The sequence below is a fragment of the Saccharomyces kudriavzevii genome (genome assembly GCF_947243775.1).
Source record: "Saccharomyces kudriavzevii IFO 1802 strain IFO1802 genome assembly, chromosome: 13".
Lineage (NCBI taxonomy): Eukaryota > Fungi > Ascomycota > Saccharomycetes > Saccharomycetales > Saccharomycetaceae > Saccharomyces > Saccharomyces kudriavzevii.
In genome coordinates this window covers 832,011-850,755 of record NC_079284.1, presented here as the reverse complement: position 1 = coordinate 850,755, position 18,745 = coordinate 832,011, and the positions used below count along the sequence as shown (strand labels likewise).

The window sequence follows — 18,745 nt, the reverse complement described above, 5'->3', positions numbered from 1 at the left end:
GAGGTTGAGGTGTATTTAAAGTTTGGTTACTTACAGATTTAGTAATAGGTTTGTCAATATATCTGATATTTTTTCATCAAGTCAAGGTAATTTCCTTCGTTTTTTTAACTGAAGAAAATTTTTAACATCCACCGTACAGTTCAGTTTACTTTAAAGTCATAGTTGGGAAGGATTCATCTTGAGAACAGGTTCCGTTATTACAAGTTAAGCAAGGAAAGAAGTACAGCATATAGCAGAAGAGCAGAATGTGTGGTATTTTAGGTATTGTGTTGGCAAACCAAAACACTCCAGTAGCTCCGGAATTGTGTGATGGATGCATTTTTTTACAACACCGTGGACAAGATGCAGCTGGTATAGCTACCTGTGGTTCTCGTGGTAGAATATACCAATGTAAAGGTAATGGTATGGCTCGTGATGTTTTCACGCAACAACGTGTTTCAGGACTTGCTGGTTCCATGGGTATTGCCCACTTGAGGTATCCTACTGCCGGTTCTTCCGCTAACTCAGAGGCACAACCCTTTTACGTTAACAGTCCTTACGGTATTAATATGGCACATAACGGTAATCTAGTGAATACTGCCTCACTAAAGAGATATATGGATGAAGATGTTCATAGACATATCAACACAGACAGTGATTCTGAGTTACTATTGAATATTTTCGCTGCTGAATTAGAAAAGCACAACAAGTACAGAGTTAACAACGAAGATGTCTTCCACGCCTTAGAGGGGGTTTACCGTTTATGTCGTGGTGGTTACGCCTGTGTCGGTTTGCTGGCCGGGTTTGCACTATTCGGGTTCAGAGATCCAAACGGTATTAGACCCTTACTATTCGGCGAGAGGGAAAATTCAGACGGTACCAAAGACTATATGCTAGCTTCAGAGAGTGTTGTTTTCAAAGCTCACAACTTCACGAAATACCGTGATTTGAAGCCTGGTGAGGCAGTCATTATCCCCAAGAACTGTAGTAGAGGCGAACCTGAATTCAAGCAGGTGGTCCCTATAAACTCCTATAGACCTGATTTGTTCGAGTATGTGTATTTTGCTAGGCCGGACAGTGTCTTGGATGGTATATCAGTTTACCACACAAGATTGGCCATGGGTTCTAAATTAGCAGAAAACATCTTGAAGCAGTTGAAGCCAGAAGACATTGATGTTGTAATTCCTGTCCCGGATACCGCCAGGACATGCGCCTTAGAATGCGCCAATGTTTTAGGCAAGCCGTACAGAGAGGGCTTTGTTAAGAATAGGTATGTTGGTAGAACATTCATCATGCCAAACCAAAGAGAAAGAGTTTCTTCAGTGAGGAGGAAGCTTAACCCTATGGAGTCCGAATTTAAGGGTAAAAACGTTCTGATAGTGGATGATTCCATTGTTAGAGGTACTACTTCCAAGGAAATCGTTAATATGGCCAAGGAATCAGGCGCAACAAAAGTTTACTTTGCATCAGCTGCCCCAGCCATTCGTTATAACCACATATACGGTATCGACTTGACAGACACAAAAAATTTAATTGCTTATAACAGAACTGATGAGGAAGTGGCGGATGTGATTGGTTGTGAAAAGGTAATTTATCAATCACTGGAAGATTTGATTGACTGCTGCAAAACCGATAAAATAAGCAAGTTCGAAGATGGTGTTTTTACTGGGAGTTACGTCACAGGTGTTGAAGACGGTTATCTACAAGAATTGGAAGAAAAACGTGAATCGATCGCTAACAATTCATCAGATATGAAGGCTGAAGTTGATATCGGATTATATAATTGTGCAGATTATTGATAGAGTATTCCGAAAATTTTTCAGTTGGGCGTGCAGTGTAAATTATTTTTGAAATGCGCCCATTCCTAAACATAACTTTTTTTGTATTCTTACCTAAACAATATATGTATTGAAAAAAAAAAAATCAAAAAGGTAAACAAAAAATAGCACGTCTACCAATTTTTCAAAGTAGAGAGAGCAGGGGAATTGTGTGTTCTCGTGGATAATGGGAAATGCATGGGACGAATTATTGGCTCAGAGTGAACCCGTAACCAATACTAAAGGAACCGTTGCAACAACAGCAGTCATACATTCCCTATCGAGTGAAACATTACATCAATTTACGACCCTTTGTTTTCCAGAGGGAACCAGCTCGCTATTAGATACCAAGTTGGTTAATTTTGCGACGATAGGGTGGACAAATGATTTAGAACAACACTGTAGTTTAGATGTGTATACACTGATTAAAAGTGGTCCCGATGCATTAAATCTCTTGAAACCTTTCCTTCAAGAACGGTCTTCGAAGATCCACTGGCTCATATTGTTAGATTGGTCATCAAATGATCAACAACTGTGGTTAGGAGAACTATTCAGCACCTTCAGCAGTATAAAGCAGTTGAATGATGACAATGAATTTTCCGTGTGGTGCTTAAACAGTGACAAAATCTTCAGTTTACAAAGGAACACTACCGTATGGCAGTCAGCGCATATCGACTTCGTTTTGCAATCATTAAGATCGTTTTGCTATTTTAATGATAGCTCATTGTTTTATATAGATGAACACCGTAATGAAGAGGAAGATGAGAAAGCGCTGGGTTTGAAGTATCAGGAGATACTGAAACATGCTGTTGAGGGTAGGGATATGGAAGATTATATTGAAATGGTCAAGCGCAGTAGAATATCAATTCCAAAGGGTTGTGATTCTATTGGATTAATAAAAACAATAGACGAAAGATTCGAGCCCACTGAGGTGGAAGATGTCCAATTTTTGACGCGATACACGAACTTTGTTCCCACAACGGATGGAATGAAGGATGGCAGGGAAATATACAATTTTTATGATCTCAATGAAGCGCAATCTTTAACTTCTTTCCAGGTTAACATCCAAGAGGAACTGGGCAAGATGTTTATGAAACATAGGAAGAATTCGAAAATATCAGAAACGAGAAGGTAACGTTCCTTTCATCCTGAGCGATCTTATTTTTCTTTGAATGTATAAATATAGATGTGCATACACATTGGTAAATACCTATATTGGGGTTGCCTTTTTTCTATGTTTATGTATGTAAAAGAAAGAACTCACATGTGATAAATAGTGGAATCAGCACATAATTTTTGAACCAATTCGGAGTCCGTATCGTAACCTACGTAAGCCACGTAGCCTGGTTCACCTTTGTCCTCGTGAATGGGGTAATGAACGGGTGGAACGTTTTCGTTTTCAATAATACAGAAGGATAGATGCTCATCGTTTGGTTCGTAGTCTCTTGTGATTCTCTTTACGATAGTCTTATATTCGCCTCTTTTATCACAACTTGGCCCACCACGAGCCCAAAGTTTGATTACTGAACCAGATTGAGGCTCATTGATTGGGGTGCAGTGGAACCATTCGTAATTAATTCTTGTACCATACTTGAAATATTCCACGGCAGCGATTAATAACAGTGAAATGAGGCAAACACGAAACAAGTTGAAAATTTTTGGTTTTGGCTTGTCCGCTGATTTGGTGGTTATAATGGGAGCAGGCTGGGACATGTTTTTGCGAATCTAATGGTTGAAAGAACTTGTTTACTATTGCGTGAGTCGAGGAGCACTGTGCACCGTTCTATTGTTCAATTCTCTTTTTTTCTGATGGCTTCTTTTTTCTGGAGGCTGATTCCTCTCCCTTCAGCGGAAAATTAGGGACAATAATACTTAAAAATAAAACTGACGTTACGAAATGAAGTAAAAGAGCAACAGAGCCCATAACAGATAAAGCTATAATATGGAACGAATACATATACGTATATATATATATATTTATTTATTTCAGTCCCGGTGGATACATAAAAAAAGTCATGTTTACAACTATTCGCTTTACAAGGAGAAGTCGCCGTGGATCCATTCGTTGACCATACTTAGGGAATTTTCAGGGACGTCAAATGGAACCATGTGACCACCGTTGAAGACTCTCAGGTAGGTGAAATGCTTGTAGGACTTGACTTCGCCAGCGACCTCGTCGGTGATGGAGGCGGTCCAATTACGTACTTTTTGGCTGGCAAATTCTTCATCGAACTTCCATGGCAGGACGTCGGTCCATGCCTTGTTACCCAACCAGTTGCAGATGAAGTCCTTGTCACCTGCGTAGACCAGGATAGGCAGGTCTTGGTTCAAAAGATTCGTGACGGCTGTGTGGTAAGGCTTCATCCAGTCACCTGCGAACAAGAAGTTTCTGTTGATGTCGAAATTGCAGGACTCGTAGTGGTCGACCTCTGCGCCGACGGCCTCCTTGACGTAGTCCTGGTTCAGGTAGTCGTCGATATCTTGTAAGGCTGGGTAGCACAGACTGCCGCCTTCACAATCCTTTCTGATGTCGTAGACGTTTCTACCGGTGCGCTGGTAAGGAGCCAACTGGGCGTTGTTACAATAGATAGTGGCGGGAACACAGGACCAGACGGATTGGGAATTGTAACACGACTCGATCAGCCCCAGACAACGTTCCAGAGAGTCCTCCATAGCGGAACATTCTTCGGAGGGTAAAACGGAAGGTTCACCGCCTTCGCCGCACGCCATTGGCTCGTAGTAGTTGTACTGGGTCAACGGGTCGGTGAGACCATTGCCGATGAGGACGGAGGTCAAGTTGAAACTCCTGTCCTTGTGCGACAAGATCTCGGAGGCAAAAACGGGGATGTAATGGCCAGCGTAGGACTCTCCAGCAATGTGGAAATCCTGGCCGTTGTTGACGTATTCGGGGAACTGATCGAAGAACAGTTCCAGGAAATTGTAGACGTCCTTGCCGGCGGCGACGGTGTTCGAGACACCGGAGGTCCCGGAATAGGAGAACCCAACGTTGACGGGTTGGTCAAGGAAGATCACGGTGGCGTTACTGTTCCACGAGTACGGGTTTCCGATCGGTTTCAAATCGGGACCGATGGACGAGGGCCCCAATTCAAAGAACAATCCGGTCAACGAGGAGCAGCCTGGCCCACCGTTCAACCAGAGGATGACCGGGTCCTTCGCAGGGTCGTTTCTACTCTCGAACGTCCAGAAGAAAAAATGCTTGTCTTCGTCCTCCACGTCCAAGTAGCCGGTGTACTGTGTGACGTTAGGGTCGATACCGAGGATTTTAGGGTCCTTGATCTTGTTGACACGCAGCTGGTAGTTTTCGATAGCGTCGTTCTTGACCACGAAGTCCCAGTCCTTCCTGGTCTTGATGGCCTCAGGGAACTTCGGCTTTGTCGAAGTTTGAAGACTCATAACCTGGTTTGGGTACAGGTCGTTTATCTGAGCCCATGCGTCCAGTACGTTGGAGTCCAACTCCTTCAACAGATGGTCCAGGTCCAAGTCCAGGCCAAATTTCTCTGCCGTCTGCAGCAAGATGTCCTTATCTAGGCCCAGCGGTCTTTGCAACGAGATGGCCGTGGCGAGAGTGGTGGACAGGCCCAGTCCACATAGTAAGCTGGTAATTGGTTTCATAGCGTGAATACGTTTTCGGTTGAGTGAGAAAAAAAAAACTGTCTCTTTTGAGTAGTGTTTGTTCTTTCTCTCTTTTGCCCTGTTCAACCTGAAGGAGAAGAGAAAAAAGCGTTGTTTCAGACCTTTTTGTTGCAGCTCTTATCTTTTACTTTTATTAGCAGACCCCTTCTTTGAGGCCCCGCGGGTGATTTGTCCCCTGCCCAAACGTAAAGGTCAGTAGAAAGCAAGTATTAGAAGGCCACCAGCGAAAGCTGGTGGCCAGGAGGACAAGAGATCAAGAGCCAAAAGCGGCACAGAAGCCTCCAAACCGTGTGATGTGGTTCCACCAAGATGGGTACGCGAAGCGATAAGCATGCGCTTCACAAGGTCAAGATTGCAACCGACGTTTACAGTACCAATCGCAGCAATGGGTTTGTTGCATCGAGTAATGAGCACCGAGTTGCGCACACTGGCTTTAAGAGCTGGTAATCCAATGTACAATGCTTCAGTAAACTTTGACCTTGTTCTCAAAAAAAAAAAATGAATATGGAAAATAACCGCCACCCTCCACACCCCTGCCGTGTGAAGGTACATAGTTATGTACGGAAAAAAGGGGTTAGGGCTGGAAACCCCTTTTTTTCCAAGAAGTAGGGCACGTCCGGAAAATGGCGACATAAACCCTAATGAGGCATCACCATATACGAGAGACCTAAACTCGCGTTTTTTTGTTTTTTTTTCTTTCTTTGAGGCGCCATAATTTCTTAGCATTTTTTTTCCTTTTTGTTTTCGTTCTTTTGCTAACAAATTTTTCACTCACTCTTTCTTTATAGGGGCATATTAGTAACACACAGCAGCATACGAAAATAAGATTAAGCAGTATAGAAAAAGAAAGGGAAAGGGAAAGGCAAAAAAAAAACAAAATCTTTTCCAAGGACATCGAGTAGCATAGTTATAAGAGCGCTCTATCCTTCACTGCAATACACGCATTTCGCTCGTCTAGAGTTTTTTTCGTTCGCATTTCAAAAGACGCAATGGCTCATATTCCGGAAGTTTTGCCCAAATCAATACCGATCCCGGCTTTCATCGTCACGACCTCGTCGTACGTATGGTACTACTTCAACTTGGTGCTGGTCCAGATCCCCGGCGGCCAGTTCGTCGTCTCTTACATCAAGAAATCGCACCACGACGATCCGTACAGGACCACCATCGAGATAGGCCTTATTTTGTACGGGATCATCTACTACCTGTCCAAGCCGCAGCAGAAAAAGAGTCTCCAGTCGCAGAAGCCCAACTTGTCGCCCCAGGAGATCGACACGCTCATCGAGGACTGGGAGCCCGAGCCACTGGTCGACTCTTCGTCCTTCGATGAGCAGGCGTGGAGAGTTGCCACGATCCCCGTGACCATGGAAATGCCCATCCAGAACCACATCACCATCACCAGAAACAACCTGAAGGAGACCTACACGGACGTTTTCAACCTGGCCTCGAACAACTTCCTGCAGCTGGCCACCACCGAGCCCGTCGAAGAGGTGGTCAAGACCACCATCAGGAACTACGGTGTGGGCGCTTGTGGGCCTGCCGGGTTCTACGGTAACCAGGACGTTCACTACACGTTGGAATATGACCTGGCCCAGTTCTTCGGCACCCAGGGCGCCGTGCTGTACGGACAGGACTTCTGTGCTGCTCCTTCTGTTCTGCCTGCCTTCACCAAGCGTGGTGACGTTATCGTGGCCGATGACCAGGTGTCGTTGTCGGTGCAGAATGCTTTGCAACTCAGCAGATCCACAGTGTACTACTTCAACCATAACGACATGAATTCGTTAGAAAGCCTGCTAAACGAGTTGACCGAGCAGGAAAAAATCGAAAAGCCTCCAGCCATTCCCAGAAAATTCATCGTCACCGAGGGTATCTTCCACAACTCTGGGGATTTGGCTCCGCTGCCCGAATTGACCAGGTTGAAGAACAAGCACAAGTTCAGGTTGTTTGTCGACGAGACCTTCTCCATCGGTGTTCTTGGCGCCACGGGTCGCGGGCTGTCCGAGCACTTTAACATGGACCGTGCCACCGCCATCGACATCACCGTCGGGTCCATGGCCACAGCATTGGGCTCCACCGGTGGGTTTGTGCTCGGTGACAGTGTCATGTGTCTTCACCAGCGTATCGGCTCCAACGCCTACTGTTTCTCTGCCTGTTTGCCCGCATACACCGTCACATCCGTCTCCAAAATGCTGAAAATGATGGACTCGAACAACGACGCAGTACAGTCGTTGCAAAGGCTGTCCAAGTCCTTGCACGAATACTTTGCATCCGACGACTCCCTGCGTCCATATCTCGTCGTGACATCCTCTCCAGTGTCCGCTGTCCTCCACTTGCAATTGACTCCCGCGTTTAGATCTCGCGAATTCGGCTACACCTGCGAGCAACTATTCGAGACCATGTCAGCCTTGCAGAAGAAGTCCCACACAAACAAGCACATTGCGCCATACGAAGAGGAAGAAAAATTCCTGCAATCCATAGTCGACTATGCCCTTATCAACCACAACGTGCTCATCACAAGAAACACTATTGTTCTGAAACAGGAAACGCTACCAATTGTCCCTAGCTTGAAAATCTGCTGTAACGCCGCCATGTCCCCAGAGGAGCTTAAGAACGCTTGCGAAAGTGTCAAGCAATCCATCCTTGCCTGTTGCAAAGAAACTAATAAGTAAAAATAGAAAAATCTATATATGCACACCCACGTATATACAAATATTTATACAATAATACCAATAATCGGCAAACCATCTCTGTATCACATAAATGTGGTGTACGGCCTCTTGAATGCGCTAAAAAAATTTTGGGCTCGAAATTTTTCTTTTTTTTTCTTTTGGTCGTGCCATCGAGGCAAAGCAGTCTGTCTGTATTATTTATTTGTTTATTTTTATTAATAGAAAAGAAAGGAGTTTGATTCGCGATACGTTGTCCTGAAGATTGCTCAGGTCCACCAAGCAAAAGCTAGCAATAAAGCACTGCAGAAATACCATACTACTCGAACAGCACACTAGGGCAATATGATGCATTTTAGAAAGAAGTCCGGTATTAGTAATACGAGTGATCATGAGGGAGGGAACCGTGCCTCGGATGTTAAGATTTCTGAAGACGATAAGTCAAGATTGAAGATGCGTACTGCTTCTGTTGCTGATCCCATCCTGGACGCTGTGCAGGAGGCCCAACCTTTCGAACAAGCTGCCGATACCTTCCACGATAACATGAACAGACAATCATATTTTTCCAACGAGGAAGGCCATGTTCTATGCGACGTCTTTGGTCAACCGATCACACAGGTTGACATATCTAATCCGACCAGAGCAAGGGACGAAAGACCCTTGGATACGATTAGAAGTTTCGAGTATGCTGTCTCTGGAGACCCGGTCTGGGCCCAACAGTTAGAAACCCCAACCTACGGGTTCCGCGTAAGACCTGATTTCCCCATGTTTGGTGCGGCCGTGACCTACGATGCTAACGGTATGCCCCAACAAGCGGGTGGTGGTGCCTCCAGTCAAATGTACGGTGAACAAGCTGTGTATCAACCACAACAGCACGTACAGACTGAGGAAAAGCAAAAGAAGAAGAAGAAGGGTTTCTTCGGTAGAATGAAGAAGAAATAGGCCGCTGTTATCATGCGAACATTTTGTTTTGTTTGATGATTTCTGTCTTTACGTATTTTTTCGGATATTTCATATTATTATTATTATTATTATTGTTGTTGTATATACACATATTTTCCCTTTTTCTGTTACATGGATGGATACAAAAAAAATCTACTATAAAAAATCTGGTTCTAAAGGACTCACTCTTGTACTTTGTGTTTATTGCTCCTCTGTAGAACGTTGTCCTCGAGAGAATCGATTTTGCGCCTAATTTGATCCATGTTTAGGCGAATTTTCACCTCTTGCTCATCGAATTTTTTATCCAGTTGGTTTAAGGTCTTGAACCATAACTGTTCTTGTTCTCGGACGCTTGCAATCTGTGAATCCAGTCCTTTTGTCGTTTCGTACACTTCCAATACTCGATTGTTCATTTTGTTCAGACTCTTCATTCTATCGGCCAACAACGGCAGCGAATCTCGATACTGCCGGAACATAGCATACATGCTATTTATTTCTCTTATTTTGCTTTCGGGCTTAATAACTTTGCTCATGGTTTCATCTCTCAATCTCAGATCTCGTTGCATTTTTTTGCCCAACAACGAGTTTTCGAATTGTTTATTGAGTTCCATCAGTCTTGCTTGAAACTTTGGCAGTTTTTCATCGTCTTGTAGAAGTTGTATGCTTCTATATAGTTCATTCACCTTACTATACACCGATTTACTATCTTCTCGGTCCTCTGGAACTTTTGGTGCACCAACGTATCGTTCCATTTCCGATATTTTCTGATCTAGATTTTTTAGTTTCTTGATGGTTGTCAAATCAAGCGATATATTGGGTAATGTCACTGCAGTTTGACCTTTGTCTTCCCCGATGAGCTCCCTTTGCAAAATGGCGAGTCTTCTTGACGACTCTATTGCTAACCTTGATTGAAGGTTGCATAACTCCTTAATCTCATTTTGCGTTTCAAGAGCTGAATCTTCCATTCTCAGCTCCTCTAACTCTTGCCTTATTCTTTCTAATTTTTGTTGTCGACTTTCATTATCTTCATCGCTGATCACTCTCCTCTCTTCTACACAATCCGACTGTCTCTGCCTGTGCACATTGAACAACAATTGATCTCTAATAGCCCTTCTCAGGCTCTCAACATCACGTTTGGGTTCAACAATGAGCCCATCGTTAGTGGGAAATAATTCTTCTCGCTGTTCTTGCTGTGCATCTTCCTTCACCTCATTCTCGAAAATACCTTGAGAATCTTCATCATTAATACCAATCAAACTATCATAATCTACACTAATTGCTGGATCACTTAAATCTATGACGTTCATTGGCGGTAAATTCTTCGCATTCTTCAGGTTTATCATTTACATATGGTTTTTTTCAACATGTATAGAAAAAAAGAACGTTCATAAATCTACAAAAACCCTTATTAGAATTAAAAGGCAGGGCTTCAGCTGGAAAATCATACCATGCAACGATGCCCCTAAAACGTTCTTTGAAACAGTCACTTGAAAGGCTATCCAGCCTACAATCAAGATATAATATATTCACCAGCGTTAGTCCGTCGCCCTACACACTATCAAATAAGGAAGAAATAAGTAAGGAATTGGCAGGTTATGCTGTGAGCATTAAAGATAATATAGTCACTAAAGACCTTCCAACAACATGTGCCTCGCATATACTTGAGAATTACAAATCGCCGTATGATGCTACCGTGGTAAAGTTATTAAAACAGGCCGGAGTGCATATTTTAGGTAAGACAAACTTGGATGAGTTTGGAATGGGATCAGGAGGAATACACTCGATAAGGGGACCCGTAATCAATCCTTTATATCCTCACGAGGAAAAAAGGATTATGGGTGGTTCATCCTCTGGGGCTGCTGCGAGTGTTGCCTGCGATCTGGTAGATTTTGCCCTAGGAACAGATACCGGTGGCTCTGTTAGATTACCTGCGTGCTACGGTTCTGTTTTAGGATTTAAGCCATCCTACGGACGTTTATCTAGGTTTGGCGTCATAGCCTATTCTCAATCTTTAGATACGGTAGGCATTTTAAGCAAGAAGATAGATATTCTACGAAAAGTATTTCTGGTGTTGGATAAGTATGATGCAAAAGACCCCACTTCCTTGAATGAGGAATTGCGTGGGCTAATAGAAAAGAATAAAAAAATAAAAAAAACTTGGAAAATCGGTATTGTAAAGGAATTCAATCACGAAGGTTTGCCCAAGCAATTTCACGAATCGTACTTTACTTTCTTGAAGAAGCTGGTGAGTCTAGGGCATGAAATATACCCCGTATCCATTCCGTCGGTAAAAAATAGTCTACCAATTTATTATACTCTATCGCCTGCAGAAGCTGCCTCCAATCTATCAAGGTATGATGGTATCAGATATGGATACAGAGATTCCAAACTTGACATAAAGGACGGTATTTTATTTGCACCTACCAGGTCTAAATTTGGGGTAGAAGTAAAAAATAGAATCATTTTGGGTAATTATAATCTTTGTTCGGACGGGTTTAAGAACAATTTTATCAAGGCTGAGAGACTACGAGTAGATTTGGTTGATGAATTTGACAAGATTTTCAGATTTCCAAATGTTCTAACTAATGCTGAAGAAAATCCAAAAGGCTTAGATGTACTACTGGTGCCAACATCATCTAAGCTTCCTGGGACACTAAAAGAGTTTGAAGAAGATGAAAGTAAATCCCCCGCCAATTCATATATCAACGATATCTTCACAGTCCCCATGTCACTAGCTGGGCTACCGAGTCTATCAATGCCCTTGAAAGAGAGGACCCCGATAGGTCTTCAGATAGTAGGCCAGTATGGTGATGATAACACTGTATTAGATTTTGTCGAATCAGTATCGTAGAGGAAAGCGATAATCATGTAAATACTATTAATTTTTCTGTTTATACCTATAGAAAGTTCGATAATTTTATCCGTAATATGCACACATAAAGAGATGCCACTACACCGGAAGAACCCGCACACCTGCTAATTTATCTACGATTGGAGCAACTGCAGGGTGAGAAAGTATTGGACCAATGATGGGCATTGACCTCAAAAACTGTACGATAACGCCGAAGAAGTCACCAAAAAGGCCAATAATACCCAGCGATTCAATTATAAAGCCAAAAAAAGTCCACTTCAATAATATCAGAAGAGAACCAACTACGAACAGCAGTGAGCCACGCCTTTTATTTGGTCTTGTAAAGAAAACATAAGTCTTCTGCGAACCAATAATTAAAAACACCCCAATTAAAAACAAAATATTACCCAAAGCTAATAAAGCACGATCAAAGAGAGTAAATATACCAAACAAAAAGAAAAGAAAACCGCCAAAAGTGAAAGCCACACCAAATTCTAATGAAAAATTATTGGTTAGTGATGAAGGAATCAGGGTTTTTAGGAGAAGCAATGTGCACTTCGAATACAGAAAAACATACTTTGAGCCTCAGTCAGCCACATTTTGCACGATGGTAGATAAACTGAATGATCACTGGGACAAGTGGTAAATCAATTACACGGGGGAGTGCAATGCAATACATCACTCACTCATCTTAAGTGTCTAAAATGGATAATTTTCGGATGTCCGAAAAATGAACGCGACGGGTAATGAAAGGCGCGAAAAACTAACCATTATAAACAATGTAATAGTACAACGGGTAGAACAAGTATTCAGAAATGCAGCATTTTGCATTTTAATTATTATATTCGTAGTTTACCATAATTATTTTCATATATTACATTTAGATTTATTTTTTCAAGAAAAGAATAATTAATTCTAGATTTCATTAAGTGCCATCCCAAGTAAAAAAGAAGAAAAAAAGCCCAGTTGTGGTCAAATACTATATCTGCATGGTTTCATCACCATCAGAATCATCAACATTTACCTGGAATGAGGCTGCATGTTTTCTTGCAGAATTATTATCGTTATTGATATCGTTGTCGTTAATAGCTGTGGTATCGTTGCTGCTCATCGAAGCTGTACGTGGCGTCAGAAGCAAGTCCATCTCATTGACATATTTCTTCACACTGGTGGAGGAATTTTGCCTAGATAGGCTTTTAGGGGTATTGAAGTTAGAGCGAGATTCCGGAGTTGTACTGAAACAACCGTTCATCAAGCTATTTTTTGGTGGTCTGGGGTCCAACACGAACGTAGAGTTTTTTTTCACGAGGCCAGATTTTGACGATGACAATGACGTCCCATTTTTGCTGGCATGGAGAAAATCGTATGTGACTGCAGGTTTCAGGGATGTCATGGATAATGTTTTCTTTAAAGTGTCTCTAATTCTATTGAGTGACCTTTCACGAGAATTAATGGTTCTGTCGACGTAAAGGTCGGGCAGGTCCATCTTACTACTGAAGGCAGTGGAAGCTTCTGAAGAGTCGCCATCCATATTCAAGTACGCCAGGGTGGTGGTCTTTCTTGATTTAGAGGGGGACCTCAAAGTGTGCATGGATGCCGTAGACGATACTCTTCTGATGGTTGGGTTAAAAGCGAAAGTCGGTGTATCCTTGACGTGCAAAGAATTTGAAGTGGCAAAATAATCCTTAATGAAAGGATGGTGCTTTAGATTGGTGGCGGAACGCCTTATAGTTGGATCGACAGTGAAGCAGCATTGAACGAAATTCCAAAACTGTTCGTATTTGGGGTCGTGCATCGTCTGCTCATCGACGTAGTAATCGCATTTAGAGATGCATTCCAGGGTTTCGTCGTCTGTGGTGCAGTCAAAGGGGGTATAGCCAAAGGCCATGAAGTACGTTAGTACACCGAGGGCCCATACATCCACCGGACAGCCATATTTGTCCAGTTTATTGACTTGGTCAGGTGCCATTTCGCCGACACCTTTGCACTTGACGATTTCCGGAGCGATGTACGAGATGGTTCCGACAAACTCCTTCAACGAGTTTACCTTGGTGGTGTTGAATTCCGCCGCAAGACCGAAGTCGGCAAGAACCAGGTCATGCGCTAGAAGATCGTACTTGAAGTCACCATGATGCTCACCCTGCAAGTTTTTTTCGTTTTCGTTCACTCTCAACCTGAATAGAACATTTTCCGCCTTCAAGTCTCTGTGAACAATACCTTGCGAATGCAAAAACTCCAGAACGCTTACCAAACAGGCACAGTATGATTTGACCTGGGTTTCGAGGTCTAGAGCTTGGTTTTCAACGATTTTCTCATACAGATCACCCTTCTGGCACAGCTGGGTGATCAGCACAATGTTGTCTGCGGTTTCAAAATAGTCGAACAGTTGTAAAATGTGGTGATGCCCCTCAAAAATGTCCAAAGAATGCTCATTTTTCTTTTCCATATCTCTGATTTTTTCGCTTATCGACCTCAATAGGTCGAATTCTCTTTGGATAAGCTGAATTTTGTTTCTGACGGTTTGTTTCTTGATAAGCTTCATTGCGTACAAGTCTCTTGTGTGTATGTTCATGCATTCTTTTACGACGCTGAAATTCCCATCGCCCAGGGAGTTGTGGTTGGTGACGTATTTACATTTGAAGGTTTGGGCGTCGTCACAGCCACTCAGCTGTGGCCATGGTTTTTCTTCCGGCAAACGTTGTTGTAGCTGTGAGGTGGAAGTGCTCATTGTAGTCATATCTCAAAAGAACTTTCCTTGCAGTTGTTAGAATGTCTATTGTAGGAAAAAGCACGGACTAGGTGGAGGAATTGTGTTAGGCAACTCGAGGAGCAAACAACAACAAAATTAATAAATAAACCAGTTGATAAAATAAATAAAAAAAATGTCAAGATAAATAGAAAGGAGTAACAAACTGGGGGAAGTCATCCCCGTTCGACACGTTTTCACATCCTTCCTACGTGATAAACCCCGCCCTCTTTTTCTTTTTTTTTAAGGAATCCCCTCTCTATTGTCAGAGGGCGAGAAACACTGTTGAAATCCGCAGTTTTCCTTTCTTTTCGTAATGTTATTTCTTTTTCAGGGGCCTTGGAGGCGCCCCACCCGTGGAGGTCGCGGAATAATTTGACACGTGAAGGTTTTTCCGGAGCGCGAAGAAGGAAAAACCAAAAGAAATCGAAACCGGAATTTGAAAAGTGGCGTGGGGGGGGGGGGGGTCCGTAGGAGGCGCCTGTACCGGCAACGACGGCTTCGGCGGCTAAAAGCAAGGGAACTTGATGGATGTAGACAATGACATGAACGATGGAGTGCAGCGAACAGGTAAGTGTAGTTAATCCTGAGGAGTGTAACGACCTGTTCTGGGACGCGACGTTGCTGCTTGTTAGTGTGAGCGGTAAACGGCCCACTGGGGTCCATACATGATGGGTAAGAGATCTGGTGCCGTTTCCCAATCTTGACGAAGAATCTTTTGCCTCCCCTGTTCTTAGATGGTCTCATTTGAAGAAGTAGCGCTTCCATTATTATCGGTTGCAGCACGGCACGTGACTTGCCGGCCTTTCTGTTACCCGACTTGAGACTGACTTGTGTCACCCGCACTGAAAATTTTTTATTCGCTTTTCTTTTTTTTTTTTTCCTTTTCTCAGAATTGAGCTTTTGCGATGAGATGAGATGTTATAGCCTATATACAATGCCTTAGTACACGTCCATCAGTCATCTGCACACTACAACAGCAAGCTAACATAGTATAATCAACAGGAGAAGTATGGCTACTCCGTCGAAGAAACGTTCTAGAGATTCTGAATCTCCGGAAGAACCCGTAGTGGATGAAAACAAGAGCGTGAACCAAAGTGATGCCGCAACAGAAGGAGAAACGGCTGCTTATGTGGAAAAGTTCGAAGAACTGAAGCTATCACAGCCGACTTTGAAGGCTATTGAAAAGTTAGGGTTTACCACCATGACCTCTGTGCAATCCAGAACTATCCCGCCTCTTTTGGCCGGTAGAGATGTTCTTGGGGCTGCCAAGACGGGTTCTGGTAAGACATTGGCCTTCCTCATCCCAGCTATCGAATTGCTGCATTCTTTAAAGTTCAAGCCAAGAAATGGTACCGGTATAATTGTGATCACGCCTACAAGAGAGTTGGCTTTACAAATTTTTGGGGTGGCAAGGGAGCTAATGGAATTCCATTCGCAGACTTTTGGTATTGTCATCGGTGGTGCTAATAGAAGACAGGAGGCTGAAAAATTGATGAAAGGTGTCAACATGCTGATCGCTACCCCTGGTAGGCTATTGGATCATCTACAAAATACGAAAGGGTTCGTCTTTAAGAATTTGAAAGCATTAATTATCGATGAAGCTGATAGAATCCTAGAAATTGGGTTTGAAGATGAAATGAGACAGATCATCAAGATCTTACCAAACGAAGATAGACAATCCATGCTATTTTCTGCCACACAAACCACCAAAGTTGAGGACTTGGCTAGAATCTCGTTGAGACCGGGCCCTCTTTTCATTAATGTCGTTCCTGAAACCGATAACTCCACCGCAGATGGGTTGGAACAAGGTTACGTGGTGTGTGACAGTGACGACAGATTTTTGTTGTTATTTTCCTTTTTGAAGAGAAATCAGAAAAAAAAAATTATTGTATTCTTATCATCCTGTAACTCTGTGAAGTACTACGCTGAATTATTAAACTACATCGATTTACCTGTTCTTGAACTACACGGTAAGCAAAAGCAACAAAAGAGAACAAACACATTTTTCGAATTTTGTAATGCCGAAAGAGGTATTTTGATTTGTACAGATGTTGCAGCCAGAGGTCTAGATATACCTGCTGTGGATTGGATCATTCAATTCGATCCTCCTGATGATCCAAGAGACTACATTCATAGAGTTGGAAGAACCGCAAGAGGTACTGAAGGTAAGGGTAAATCTTTAATGTTTTTAACTCCTAATGAGTTGGGGTTCTTGAGGTATCTAAAGGCCTCCAAGGTTCCATTGAACGAGTACGAATTCCCCACGAATAAGATTGCTAACGTTCAATCGCAATTAGAAAAATTAATCAAATCCAATTATTATCTACATCAGACAGCTAAAGATGGTTATAGATCCTATTTACAAGCATACGCTTCTCACTCCTTGAAAACTGTCTACCAAATCGATAAACTGGACTTGGCTAAAGTAGCAAAGTCTTACGGTTTCCCGGTGCCTCCAAAGGTCAACATTACCATTGGTGTAAGTGGAAAAACACCTAATACCAAAAGGCGTAAAAGTCATAAATAAATCAAAAGGGTTGATTCTTTCAATGGCCGTTGGGGGGTGTACATAGAATCAGCTGAAAATTGAAACGTCCATTCTTAGTTTCCCCTTCCTGTCTTTTTATTTTTCTATTCCTCTCCACTATGTCATTTCAATAATTGTATAAACTGCGGTTTTTTTGTTTGTGCCTTCTACGCATATTGTCTATATCAATCTTTACATACTTAACCATGTAAAATCACGATTTGTAAACTATTATAAAAGAAAAAAGATAATATACGAACATCCCTTACTCTCCCTAATATTTAGTTTTTATCGTTCCCCTTATGCATCCCACAACACCATTGAAAAGCAAGACTTTGTCACCAATGGACAGGCTTTCTATCTTTATATCTCCCTCTTCAATAAAACCGAGGCGCAACAAATAGTGACGCATTGTACCGCATAGACATCCACTTGTCAGTCTCGGTGTAACATATTTTTCTGTACCACTAGAATCCCTTTGAATTACAGCTACGTTTGTTATTGAACCTTCCATCAGCTGTCCAGATTTGTTGGGAAGTAAAATTTCACACTGAGAGACAGGACAAGTAGGCTTTACGCCTCTTACTTTATTCACGGCGGTCTGCATGCGGGCTCTTGCCCTAGTGTAATGATCTCTTGACGTTGTTTTGAAACTGGTGAAAGCGGACCCATTTATTGGTTCAGAGGAAACGACAACGTCCCAATTTATTGAGCAACGACTCAAAAATCCATTTAACATCGTGTTGATAAAATAGGTGGAAACGTCACAATCTTTGGTCGGTTCAAGAATGGGCGCCGTAGGTAACGGTACCGCCTCCATTCGTATACTTCCTGTCTTGGAAATAAGTACACGCATTTTGTAACATTGTTTTTCACTGATCAAATTTTGTATTTTTTCATCATACTCTGCAGTTCCTTCTTTACACTTAACTAAATTTTCAACTAACAACCTGAATAAATCACTTAGGGATGTGTTGAAATCAATCTTGAAATATGATAATGCTAACCTTATTCTTTGATATTGTTCATCTAATAAAAAAAACCTTTCGTAAATAAGCGAATAAATACTTTCCTTGTGATGGCATTGAATAGTTTTGCAACGCTGTTTCCAAGCATCAGGAAGTCGGATATCTTTCAGAAGTTTAGCGCTGGAACTGGCTCTTTCAACTCGTAGATAACATGAGTAATCCCCGTTGGTGATCTGCTGCCTGATTTCTTCATCTCTTAAACCTAACCTGGGGTCTACGTACTCAAATTTTTTATCTTTTGAGGATATGCAACGCGTAAAACCAGGATCGTATCTGAAAGTAGCCAAGACCTCAAAATTTGAATTAGCAATCGCATTTTCTTCATCCTGATTTTCCAGATCGGTCTTTGGAGCAATCATTGTTGAAACCAACCTTGAAACACATTTTTCGTTACTAACCATACTTGCTTTTTTATTCTTTCTGTTAAACAATTGAGTTTCACGATTTCTTCTGCACTTTTTTTCTTGGATGGAAAGTTCCCTAATAATTCAGCAGGGCATGATTTTTGAAAACATGATGACCAAAGAGAACCGTC

The 18,745-nt window shown here is 42.3% G+C and overlaps 12 protein-coding genes across 12 annotated transcripts; 6 read left to right on the top strand and 6 right to left on the bottom strand.

Moving 5' to 3' along the window:
• Positions 1-245: 245 nt before the first annotated feature.
• On the top strand, positions 246-1,778 carry ADE4 (amidophosphoribosyltransferase; the record flags this gene model as incomplete). Its single annotated transcript, XM_056230552.1, has 1 exon — positions 246-1,778. One exon carries the CDS (start codon positions 246-248, stop codon positions 1,776-1,778), a length of 1,533 nt encoding a protein of 510 aa, XP_056084459.1.
• Positions 1,779-1,983: 205 nt separating this feature from the next.
• DYN3 (dynein light intermediate chain) lies at positions 1,984-2,931 on the top strand (the record flags this gene model as incomplete). The annotated part of the gene is made up of 1 exon (XM_056230551.1): positions 1,984-2,931. The coding sequence occupies one exon, from the start codon at positions 1,984-1,986 to the stop codon at positions 2,929-2,931; it is 948 nt and encodes a 315-aa protein (XP_056084458.1).
• A 125-nt stretch (positions 2,932-3,056) lies between these two features.
• LIP1 (sphingosine N-acyltransferase subunit LIP1) lies at positions 3,057-3,509 on the bottom strand (the record flags this gene model as incomplete). Its single annotated transcript, XM_056230550.1, has 1 exon — positions 3,057-3,509. The coding sequence occupies one exon, from the start codon at positions 3,507-3,509 to the stop codon at positions 3,057-3,059; it is 453 nt and encodes a 150-aa protein (XP_056084457.1).
• Positions 3,510-3,830: 321 nt separating this feature from the next.
• PRC1 (carboxypeptidase C PRC1) lies at positions 3,831-5,429 on the bottom strand (the record flags this gene model as incomplete). The annotated part of the gene is made up of 1 exon (XM_056230549.1): positions 3,831-5,429. The coding sequence occupies one exon, from the start codon at positions 5,427-5,429 to the stop codon at positions 3,831-3,833; it is 1,599 nt and encodes a 532-aa protein (XP_056084456.1).
• Positions 5,430-6,439: 1,010 nt separating this feature from the next.
• Positions 6,440-8,116, top strand: LCB1 (serine C-palmitoyltransferase LCB1; the record flags this gene model as incomplete). Its single annotated transcript, XM_056230547.1, has 1 exon — positions 6,440-8,116. The coding sequence occupies one exon, from the start codon at positions 6,440-6,442 to the stop codon at positions 8,114-8,116; it is 1,677 nt and encodes a 558-aa protein (XP_056084455.1).
• Positions 8,117-8,458: 342 nt separating this feature from the next.
• On the top strand, positions 8,459-9,055 carry GSR1 (Gsr1p; the record flags this gene model as incomplete). Its single annotated transcript, XM_056230546.1, has 1 exon — positions 8,459-9,055. One exon carries the CDS (start codon positions 8,459-8,461, stop codon positions 9,053-9,055), a length of 597 nt encoding a protein of 198 aa, XP_056084454.1.
• A 182-nt stretch (positions 9,056-9,237) lies between these two features.
• Positions 9,238-10,362, bottom strand: JNM1 (Jnm1p; the record flags this gene model as incomplete). Its single annotated transcript, XM_056230545.1, has 1 exon — positions 9,238-10,362. The coding sequence occupies one exon, from the start codon at positions 10,360-10,362 to the stop codon at positions 9,238-9,240; it is 1,125 nt and encodes a 374-aa protein (XP_056084453.1).
• A 149-nt stretch (positions 10,363-10,511) lies between these two features.
• HER2 (glutamyl-tRNA(Gln) amidotransferase subunit HER2) lies at positions 10,512-11,906 on the top strand (the record flags this gene model as incomplete). The annotated part of the gene is made up of 1 exon (XM_056230544.1): positions 10,512-11,906. The coding sequence occupies one exon, from the start codon at positions 10,512-10,514 to the stop codon at positions 11,904-11,906; it is 1,395 nt and encodes a 464-aa protein (XP_056084452.1).
• A 99-nt stretch (positions 11,907-12,005) lies between these two features.
• On the bottom strand, positions 12,006-12,505 carry GOT1 (Got1p; the record flags this gene model as incomplete). Its single annotated transcript, XM_056230543.1, has 2 exons — positions 12,006-12,400; positions 12,484-12,505. 2 exons carry the CDS (start codon positions 12,503-12,505, stop codon positions 12,006-12,008), a joined length of 417 nt encoding a protein of 138 aa, XP_056084451.1.
• A 380-nt stretch (positions 12,506-12,885) lies between these two features.
• Positions 12,886-14,643, bottom strand: TDA1 (protein kinase TDA1; the record flags this gene model as incomplete). The annotated part of the gene is made up of 1 exon (XM_056230542.1): positions 12,886-14,643. One exon carries the CDS (start codon positions 14,641-14,643, stop codon positions 12,886-12,888), a length of 1,758 nt encoding a protein of 585 aa, XP_056084450.1.
• Positions 14,644-15,664: 1,021 nt separating this feature from the next.
• On the top strand, positions 15,665-17,182 carry HAS1 (ATP-dependent RNA helicase HAS1; the record flags this gene model as incomplete). Its single annotated transcript, XM_056230541.1, has 1 exon — positions 15,665-17,182. The coding sequence occupies one exon, from the start codon at positions 15,665-15,667 to the stop codon at positions 17,180-17,182; it is 1,518 nt and encodes a 505-aa protein (XP_056084449.1).
• A 274-nt stretch (positions 17,183-17,456) lies between these two features.
• On the bottom strand, positions 17,457-18,569 carry ABZ2 (aminodeoxychorismate lyase ABZ2; the record flags this gene model as incomplete). Its single annotated transcript, XM_056230540.1, has 1 exon — positions 17,457-18,569. The coding sequence occupies one exon, from the start codon at positions 18,567-18,569 to the stop codon at positions 17,457-17,459; it is 1,113 nt and encodes a 370-aa protein (XP_056084448.1).
• Between the last annotated feature and the right edge of the window lie 176 nt (positions 18,570-18,745).